Genomic DNA, 10,530 nt, shown 5'->3' on the forward strand with positions numbered 1-10,530 from the left:
TGTAGCTAAGGCAGCTTGCAAAAGTCGTATCCAGCACTAATTTCATTCGACTAAAAATAGGAGTAGTAGTGAGTCTTGAGAAAGTAAAGCCATTTTTCTCTTGGACTCAGTTTGTGTGAAAACTTGTTATGAGATCACTGTGTGCAAGTCCAGTTACATTCTGACCAATACTGTCAGAGCAGTAACAAACGCCTCATCGTGGCAGCACATCAGTCAATTGGCCGGATGAGTTAAACATGTGACATAAGTCTCGATCCAGCAGACATGTGGTCTAAAACTAAAAACAGGCAGTAGTCGGTGTTTGTAACAGTTTATTGAAACTTTTGCCCCATGACAATGATTTCATATCTAATGCCTTCAACAGTCAAACTGCTGGTGTTACAGTTTTAATTAAATACTTGACAGAAATCGGTGATCACAAATAAACAAGTTTCTCTCACCTCTACTCTGCATGCACAAAGCTATTTTAACAAAAGTAATTATCTGGAAAATAACCTACTATACTGAACATGATCCACTCAGACAACTGCAGATAGTGTAACATGGAAAACAAGGACTTTTGTCAGTTTAGCTGAATGAACCCAAATAATACAACCACAGCACTAAAATACTGTATTAAGTTTCCTTATAGGACACAGAAGAATAGTGTGGAAAAGAGTTCAAGGTTGTAGTATCTTCTTTTAAAGCATAACAGAAAACCACAAACACTGACCCAATAAACCACACCAGCTGCAACACTCCCAATAAATACCCCCAACATTCTCAAGCTAGCACGAAAAACAAGTGCAATACAACAATTTACAGACAGCAAATCAAACCTTTTTTCCATCATGTTACTTTTTAACCAATACCCTGTTAGAAATGCCCGAATAAATAAACAAAAGAAACACGAGAAGTGCTTAGAAGACAGCAGCTTAACAAAAAGCAAAGCTTTTAATTTCACACCAGCTGTGCTTTTCTTTCAAAGTAACAGACTCCACAAAAACAGGGGAGAGAAACTCTACGCACAGATAAACTGTAACAGCAGAAACTAAAGTTCACCTAATTAAAACAGACAAAGGAAAAGCTTCAAAGCAGCAAAGCAAACTAAACTTTTGCTGGTACCTGTAAGGACAACCTCACATAAAAGCGAGTTCAGGGCTTTAATACATTGTCCTCCGACTCCGATGGCATTGAACCCTGCAGACCGCTTGTTTTGCTAATACAAACAATACAACATGGCTTTTAAGTCTTATTCTTAAAGCATCACAAAAATTATAAATGTCCTGATAAACGCATCAGGTGATCCATATCTCATCACAGACAAACATGACACCTTTGCAAGCTTTGTCCACCAGAGAGCGCTGACAGCTGTGCAGTACCATCTTGTTCATCATTTAAAGGGAAAACATGAATGTATGTTTAAATTGTTAATTTCTCTGCACCTGCAAGTTTTTCATGTCAAATATAAATATAAAACATAAAAAACATACAGCTTGCATTTGTTGAAACCTGGTCCTGGTAGATAACAGTTAACATTTAAGATGAATGGGGAAAAACAAGAGCTGCTGCACTTTGAAGTACTGATCATAACAAAGCTATTGTTCCATGTGGCACTAAAACTTTGTTCTATTATTCTTTAAGCTTTGTTTGTAAATAACTGAAGGGTTTGATGTAATTACTGCCACGCGCTCACACATTCGGTTACGTCTCTTGCGCACTTTGATTTACATTTGATCTACAAGCTACGAAATGTCGTCATGTCCTTTGGCTCTTTGCTCGGGACGCACCAGTCGTCGGCCTCGTGGATGGTGTTGTAGTGTTTCCAGGCTGACTTGTTGTACACCGGGAGCCTCTCGATGGACTCTGTGGATAGTGCCTAAAACGTGATTGAAGGGGAAAGAAAAAAAAGATTCTTTAGGAATGTGCTCTTCTCTCTAAAAGAGGCACTAATGCTGCTTCTGTGGAACTGGGTTACCCGTATGTAGATCACAGCATCGATTCCGTAACCCTCCATAGAATACAACTTGAGGTCTCCTTGAAAGTAGCGAGCGTACAGTCGTGAGATGGGCAGGCCATACCCATAACCAGCCTAAAGAGAAATGAAGCAGAGTTCATCCAGACAAAGTCGGAAACAACAGAGCAGCTAGCAGCTCCATGACAAAGACAGCATTCACTGGAACAAAGTGACTGGCTGTGGATTTTCTCTGGAACATAGGGGAAAATTGCAGCAGTGCTTTTTGTTTTGATAGGTGGGACGTGTGAAAGCCCTGCAAAAGCCAAGTATGTGTGTCGAAAAGGAACTGTAGAACTTCAGGGCGTATACGGGATAGCTGGATACCTACCCCAGCTGTGGAGACGCTGATACAGCTGTTTCCATTTTCAAACACTCACTGATTGATTTCTCTTTGACACTGATTCAGTCACTAGCGATGATAAATTAGGAGTATTCACCAGAGGAGCAGCACGTGAGCCGTCGATGCTGGGTCTCGGAGCAGTCGAGTACGTGTAGGTGAACAGCCTGTCGATTTTACGCAGTGGCACACCTCCTCCACGGTCGCTCACCTCACAAAGCAAACAGCATGAATAAACACAAGCTCCTCCAAAACGTACACAAAAACCTGAAAGAGTTTTCAATGCCAAGTTTGCTGCTTTAACCTTTACTGCACAGGAGTTTATCTGCACATTTACCTTGACTGTGAGATCTTCAGCTCCCAGAGCAACCTGTGTATGGATAGAAGGGTACTCCATGGCATCTCCGTATAACTCCATGGTGGCCCTCATGGCGTTCTGTGACAAGTGTTTATCCAAATGTTTAACATTGGAAAAGAGATATTTTGAAATATAAAATGCTGACATATATGAAGACAGGCTTTTAAAAAGCACCTTATAGAGTTCAAACACCATGTGATACAGATGAGATGGAACATAGACCATGGTGACAGGTTTTCCCTTCTCTTTGGCTATCAGGACAAACAGATGATTGGAAAACATTTGATTACGTTACAATTCATTCATTAACCAATTCAAAGAGCGGCATCATTGAAACTGTTTGTGTTATTTCTTCTAACTACATAAATTACCATTGAATTCCTCCAGGACCAGCTCAGGAGAGTTCATGTAATACCGATCACAAAGGTTTCTTGCATTTTCGTAGGCATCTACAAGGAAGTGGTTTGTTTTTGTTACATGGCGCTTGCAAACTGGAAGAACAGCATAGATTAACACTTTTCTCCGGCATGTTTCTATAAATATAAGAAAGTCTCACCTCTGATAACCTCGCTGACCCGACAGTGTGGATCAATACTGCCAATCTGTTTGGGGTGTGCAGGATTCACCTTCCCTCCAAAGAGCAGAGCTACAGAAAAACACACAACATGAACATTGTGAAGTCTTAATACTTACTGATATTTGTCTCTGTAAGTTCAGGGTTTAATGTGAGACCTTTTGATTAGAGCTAAAAAAAAAACTGAAGAGCAGTACCATCCTGAGGGGGCCTGAGCCGTAACGAGTTCTTCCAGTGTCACCATATGCAGGAAATTCTAATAAAAACTTTAACTGAAATTCCATCCACTCATTGCTTATCTGGGTTCAGGTCACAGAGTCCACCCTAAGCAGATATGACCAGACCTCCTTCTACCCATCCACCTCCTCCAGTTTATCCAGGGGGACATTGAGGTGTTCCTAAGCCAGAAGAGAGCCATAATCTCTCCAGTGTGTGCTAGGTCTCTTCCAGGGCCTTCCGCTGGTAGGATATACCTGAAACACCTCATGCATTGATTAGGCATCCTGGTCAGATGCCTGAACCACTTGAACTGGCTCCTTTAGATGTGGAAAAGTGGAAACTCTACTCTGAGCCCCTTCTGAATGACTTACGATATTTAGCGATGTCCAAAATAAGCCATATTTTATTTATTTATCTACAATGTTTTTATATAGTGTAGCTTTACGCAAGTGAGCTTGTTTTGGTCTTTGCTGTCTGTAAATAAAACACAAGTCATTTAGTTTTCGTGCAACTGCCAGAAAATGACACTGGGTGGGGTCTGTTGATTCCCGGTTTACTGTAGCAGGAGTTTTAAAACGACGCAGACAGCCTGAAACCTCAGATATATTATCAGCACAGAAGTCTGGCTCCTGAACCCAAGGGCTTTCATTTCCAAACAAGTACAGCTCAGCAATCACATTACAAAAAATACAACATGTGCTCACTGTGCTGGTTGAGCAGCATCCTGATGGAAATCCTGCTCATGTAGAAGCGATCCAGAAAATACTGAACATTCTGGCTGACGATGGGATCTGTGCCGTACGCCTCCTTGTACTCCACAACGCCCTGAGCCATGGTGGGAATGACATCATTGTGGCGATTTCTGATATTTATCACAGTATCTGTGAAACTAATTGAAGACATAAAAATTAAGGCAATGCGTGAAAAAAATCTGCAGGAATAGATGAGCTGTTGCGGTGGTTAAAAGAGGAAACCTACTCATATGTGACTTTCTCGTCGTCTGCATTTTTGTCTTTGAACTCGAGAATCTCCTGAAGACTCTGCATGTACCTACATGGGGGAAAATTATCTTTTTGTATTTCACAGACTGGTAAGAGTTAAATACTGTTAATGTGTTAAAATTAAGTGGAAAAAAAGGAGAACCTGCATACCAGCTCTGGACCAATCGGACTGATGGAGTCCTCAATAAGTTGTCTGGCAGCAAGTTAATTTCCTTCATGATGTTGGCCAGCCTCACAGGTAACTCCTGTCTGAGGAAGTTGAAGGATGTTTTCACACATGCATTTTCTGAACCTGAGAGAGAAACAAACGGCACATTTTTTAATAATTTTGCTTGAAAAATGGGAAACAGGTGGAGCAAGCTACTGAACATGTGCAAAGATACATATAAATACAAATATAGTCCATAGTTTGATAGTCCATACTTCAGCAACACAGCCTGAACTCTCTTTGTTAGAGTTTTTCCCCATTTCTAAAGGACATGATAGTCTAAGGAGCTTGGAAAGAAAGCGAGTGGACTTCTGTAAGTTTCTTGAAGAAGTGGGTTTTGTCTATTAATTTGGTCAAACCTCTTAAGGGAGAACTCCCACAAGGAATTAAATACTTGGGACTTTCGAACATTTGGTTTTGGAACTGAAGAAGCCTCTCCGATGTGAGGTGAAACGTCTTCAAGACACTTATAGAAGTCCAGTCACTTTCTTTCCCAGCTCCTTAAACTACAATGAACAGGATGACTACGAACCTACAAAGGATGACTACGAACTGCAGATAGTTTTTAGGCCCGGCACTTCTTTTTTGTGCCCTACTTGTCCAGTTTCCAGTTTAAACAAATGCAAGGATTACTATGAACACTAATAAAGTCTGGTCCTTAGAAGCATTACTCAAATAAATCAACACTTTTGCACAATCCTGTAAAAGTAACATAATAAAAGTTTTTCCATGTCACCCACTTCCAGTTAGCATCAAGGCTGGATTACATATCAGATGCAAAACTACCCCCCAAGCCATTCAGGCTCCATAACCTCTTGTAAACTGTAAACTTTCCATAGTTTCAGCAAACTGGACCATTTTCAGTATGAAATAGAGAAAATCAACCAATCAATCAAGGCCCTAACATTCATTCTTACATTCAAGTCTTCAAGCTTGATTTACACAGACAGGGCATATATCCCATTAGTCATGTGTTAAGCGATACTTTAAAATCCCTTCCTGTTTAATACGAGGAAGTGTAATAAGGGGAGGCTAGAGGATTTTAAGAGTATCATTTGTCTTGTGAAATACATCCTTGTGGTATCAACTACCTTTACATTACAGAAGAAAAAGCTTGTGTTAGGACCGTTTGTATGGCAGTTATCCTCGGTTTAACTTTACATTAGTTTGTTTTTTCTATTTCCATATTCAGGTAGTTTCCTGAATGTGTATGAATCATACACGTTGTATGATGATTCTCCTTATTTTAGGTCAGAGTATCGTTAACGATGTAGTAAAGCATTACGTTAGTAAATATCTACTAGTCTTGCAGCTTCTTACCAAAATCCAGAAACTGCTTCATTGATAGAGGGGATGGTGAGAATTTGGAATAGTAGTCGATGTCCTTCCCTATGGACACGCTGCTCCTCAGAAACCTTAAAATCCTCATGCTGGCACGTTTTGTATTGCCTCACTTCCAGCTGTGACTGCTGCTTAATAAATAAATAAACAAACTGTACTCTTTTTTAGGTTTAATTGCAGTTAGCATCCACAGCAACAGAGCCTAGCGAGGGCTGCAGCTTGGTTTGCTAATCTGTGTTGACACAAGCTTGCTAGCTAACCTTAACAGCCTGCCAACACACAAATAATTAATGATTTGCTTTTTCGTAATTTGGTGCAGTTTCAGCCTCCATTGTCAGAGTTTCGGCACTGTTTTCCTAAATCGCCTTTTACTTCAGCTTCTCGTGGTCGGATGCAAAGGTAAAAAATTGTCACCATGGAAAGGAGAGTGTGCGGCCAGTAAATTCAAAGATGTCACAGCGACATCAAGATAAGCTTTTTTTCTTTCTTTCTTTCTTTCTTTCTTTCTTACATTTGTATTGGCGGTTGGCAAACAACTGAAAGCCACCGCCACCAATCAAGATAAGCTACCTCTTCAAGCAAACTTTATTGACCAAAATTTGGTGTGACGTTATAGCTAAACGTTACACAGCCAAACTATTAACGTTGAAAAACAATCGAGGAGTTTTTCAGAAGTTCCCGTAAAGTTTATGAACTGGTTTCTTGTGGTTTTGAAGCAATTTTTGAGTTAAACATAGGCGTGTGAAACAAAATAGAAAAATATTCGTTTTGCTCTAGAAAAACGTTCCAATAACGCGCCCTCTTGTTACTTAAAATTATTTGTATCTTAACTTTATAGAATAATGTTCATTTTATGTAACTTTCGATTTTGGTGGGAAGCAGCTCGCACTGCGTACAAACGTAAAACCTCTTGTTGTTAATTTGGTCTTTGATAACGTGAGCGTTCTAATCTCCGACGTATGTCTGCTAGGTGACAAGCCAAACCAATCAAAGTTTGAGTTGTCTGAAATTATAATTCTAATTGGTCGTTAGACCTGCCAATATTACTAAGAAAGGCGGGTTGTACTCCGCTAGACAAAATACAGGGCAAATAAACAGCTTGTTTTTCAGGCCAACTGCCGTCATTTCCTTTAGTTGACTACTGAACTGCCTATTTGAAAAAGTGTCGAGGCGGCTGGCCACGTTTTTAAGAAGGATATGTTGCCAGTTTTCTGTCGTTGTTACGACTAAAGTAACATTAAGAAGGGTGTAGTCAACTTTATTAGACGCCAACGTCTAGAAAGCCGTCGTAAAAGAGAAGCCGATTCTTCGGTAAGTTCCCCCTGGTGTGTGTGTTTGTGACCCGCCAAAAGCTAAACGATTCTGCGAGGAAGTAACCATTTTGTGCGTTCGTCGATTTTAATAATGTTATTTTTCTATCTTTAAGGAGAAAATGAGCGGCGCTTTCACCTTTGGGCAGCCCTCTTCGGGCTTTACTTTCGGAACGCAGAAAACCACAGCCTCGGCCCCGGCCCAGGCCCCTACCACCGGCTTTGGACTGACAACGTCCACTCCTGCAGCCGCCGGAGGGGGCTTCACTTTCGGCTCATCCATCCAGACCCAGAGCACTACCAACCCCACTGGTGGTTTCAGCTTTGGCACCCCAGCAAAGTCCACAGCAGCCGGCGGGGGTTTCTCTTTTGGGGCACCCACCACAACGTTTGGAATGAATGCAGCTCCTCCAACCACAACAGCAGCTTCAGGGTTGACTTTGGGCTCCACGGCGACTCAAGCAGCAGGGTCGGGGTTCACTCTGGGTGGAGTTTTGTCTGCGCAGACCACCGCTACTGCACCTGCAGGAGGGGGCTTCACCTTTGGAGCTGCATCTCAGGCTCAAACCCAACCTGTAGCAACAGCCGCACCGGCAGCCTCCACAGCACCAAGTGGTCTCTCATTTGGAGGGTTCAGCTTCGGAGCTACCAAGGTCCAGGTGACATCAGCGGCAGCCTCCACCACCACAACCAACACCAGCACCACAGGTGGAGGCTTCAGCTTCGGCACCAGTGCTCCCCCCAGCCTTGCCCAGCCAACCTCCACCGCTGCTGCTGCCACAACAGGACAGGGTGGAGGGTTTACCTTTGGGATTAAACCGTCATCAACCCCAGCTCCTCCTGCAGCCACCCAGGCCCCACCATCTTTCGGGCCTTCTCTCTTCGCTCAGCCTGTCACAACAGCTGCTGCCACAGCAGCAGGTCCCGGCTTCCCTTTCAATGCCGTTTCAGCTTCAGCAGCAAGCACATCCACAGCAACAACCACGGCTACTGGTGGAGGTTTGACTTTTATGATCAAACCTCTGGTTCCAGCAACCACCACATCTGCCCCCGCCTCTACCGCTACAGCTGCAGCCCCCACGACAGGTACTGTTACAGGCTTCTTGCTGGGAGCTAAAACTTCATCGATCACAAGCACCACGACAGCTGCTTCAGCCACAACCATTGCCAGCACCACCAGCACAGCTCCTCCAGTGATGACCTATGCCCAGCTAGAGGGGCTCATTAACAAGTGGAGTCTTGAGCTGGAGGACCAGGAGAGACATTTCTTACAGCAGGCAACTCAGGTGAATGCCTGGGACCGCATGCTGGTGGAGAATGGAGAGAAGATCACATCCCTCCACAAGGAGATGGAGAAAGTGAAGCTGGATCAGAGGAGGCTGAACCAGGAGCTGGATTTCATCCTGTCCCAACAGAAGGAGCTGGAAGATCTGCTCTGCCCCCTCGAGGAGTCGGTAAAAGAACAAAGTGGAACCATCTACATGCAGAACGCCGACGAGGAGCGTGAAAGAACATACAAGCTCGCTGAGAACGTGGACGCACAGCTGAAGAGGATGTCGCAGGACCTGAAGGAGATCATCGAGCACCTGAACACGTCCAGCGGCCCGGCTGACACCAGTGATCCGGTAAGACGACGCCTCCAGTTTTTGATAATCGATAAGATTAACAAAGATTTGCTCACGTAATTCATGTCTAATTTCCTTTTTTCATCATCAGCTGCAGCAGATCTGTAAGATCCTCAACGCCCACATGGATTCACTTCAGTGGATCGATCAGAACTCTGTTCTGCTGCAGAGAAAGGTCGAGGAAGTGTCCAAACTTTGCGACACCCAGCGAAAGGAGCAGGAGAAAACCTTCCGGTTAACATTTGACTGATCTGCAGTAAATACTTTTACTTGTGTGCTTACATTTTTACTCTGTAATCAGAGGTGTCATCAGGGCTTTAGATGGTGTAGATCCAACCTTCATTACTGTTATTTTGAGTTTTCTTGGTTGCATAAAGATTGATATTTTCAGTGCATTTGCCTTTAGAGTAGTGAAAAGGATCCTCTCTTTCTATGTCAATTGTTATGTTTGTTTTAAAAAGTCTGATTAAATAAACCTTTGGAATGGAAGTCTTTTTTTTTGTTTGTTTTTTTAATTATCGGGCATTAAGTACATAATTCTTTTCTGTGTCAGAGGGAATGCTTTGTTCACATATCCGGTGCCCCTGTAATAGCTGAATTACAGCTAAGCATGTATATTTTGATAAGAGAGGTGTGGATGGAATTGATTTGTTGTATTTACAGATTTAAGTTTGTGCAGTAAACAAAAAACAAACTGTTGATGGACAAATAAGGCAAACATGAACTTCTACCATGCTAAATTAAGTTTCTGGGACTTCATTAAAGTGCTATTTCCCGATTTTGGCACTTGTTGGTAAGTCGGCTGGCTTAGCCTCTAAAGCAGGGTGTCAAACTCATTTTGGTTCATGGGCCAAATATAGCTTAAACTGGCATGTAGGCCAATCCAGTAGCACCACTGTATAACTTTAATTTACTTATTTTCCCTGAAGAAGAAACTTGTTCTGGATCTCAAACAAGAAAAAAAGTTTTTTTATAACTATAATAGAAAGTTTCAAGAAATTATAACTAGCTGAAAAGTAAAAAATTACTGTAAATCTTAGTTTTAGCATCGGTTATTACAATATTACAACTGATGAGACTTTGATGATTATCGAGACTCTGAATGTCTTCAAGACTGAAAGTCAACTGCTTTCAAAGATTTCTGTTTTTAAGGTATTACCTGTACTGATTTTCCTAACTCTTGTCTCTGACATATGCAAATTAAAAACACCCAAACTAATAAAAACTAAAGACTTTCAAATGATGACAGCTAAACTGAAGCAAGGAAACCCACTGTGGAATCAAACCAAAATGAAACTGAATTTTAAAAACAAAAAAAATCAATGAAATTTATTTTTAAAAAGCAGGTTAAAAAAAAAGAAGCTTTCTATCAATTTCTACTCCTGTGTAGTGAAGCTGGGCTCACCACAATAGGAACCCCAAAACACATTTCATTGAAAATCTGGAGTAACTAGTGATAGCCAAGCTAAGATTTCAGTTTTCATGTGTTGGTTATTTTTTAAAAAAATGCAGACAAAAAAAAAAAACTCTTCAGTTTACAGCTTTTATTAAGAGGAAGTGA

At 41.8% G+C, this 10,530-nt stretch overlaps 2 protein-coding genes across 2 annotated transcripts; one reads left to right on the top strand and one right to left on the bottom strand.

Moving 5' to 3' along the window:
* Nucleotides 1-294: 294 nt before the first annotated feature.
* pdk1 (pyruvate dehydrogenase kinase, isozyme 1) lies at nt 295-6,519 on the bottom strand. The gene is made up of 11 exons (XM_006788473.3): nt 6,014-6,519; nt 4,636-4,777; nt 4,463-4,534; nt 4,189-4,373; nt 3,248-3,337; nt 3,063-3,140; nt 2,866-2,942; nt 2,671-2,769; nt 2,434-2,544; nt 1,958-2,071; nt 295-1,858 (listed from the first exon to the last, which is right to left on the bottom strand). Exons 1-11 carry the CDS (start codon nt 6,120-6,122, stop codon nt 1,718-1,720), a joined length of 1,218 nt encoding a protein of 405 aa, XP_006788536.1. The 5' UTR covers nt 6,123-6,519; the 3' UTR covers nt 295-1,717.
* A 573-nt stretch (nt 6,520-7,092) lies between these two features.
* Nucleotides 7,093-9,458, top strand: nup62l (nucleoporin 62 like). The gene is made up of 3 exons (XM_006788474.3): nt 7,093-7,345; nt 7,461-8,969; nt 9,061-9,458. The coding sequence occupies exons 2-3, from the start codon at nt 7,467-7,469 to the stop codon at nt 9,217-9,219; spliced, it is 1,662 nt and encodes a 553-aa protein (XP_006788537.1). The 5' UTR covers nt 7,093-7,345; nt 7,461-7,466; the 3' UTR covers nt 9,220-9,458.
* The last annotated feature ends 1,072 nt before the right edge of the window (nt 9,459-10,530 follow it).

The sequence above is a fragment of the Neolamprologus brichardi genome, chromosome 16 (assembly GCF_056152115.1).
Source record: "Neolamprologus brichardi isolate AB-2024 chromosome 16, ASM5615211v1, whole genome shotgun sequence".
Lineage (NCBI taxonomy): Eukaryota > Metazoa > Chordata > Actinopteri > Cichliformes > Cichlidae > Neolamprologus > Neolamprologus brichardi.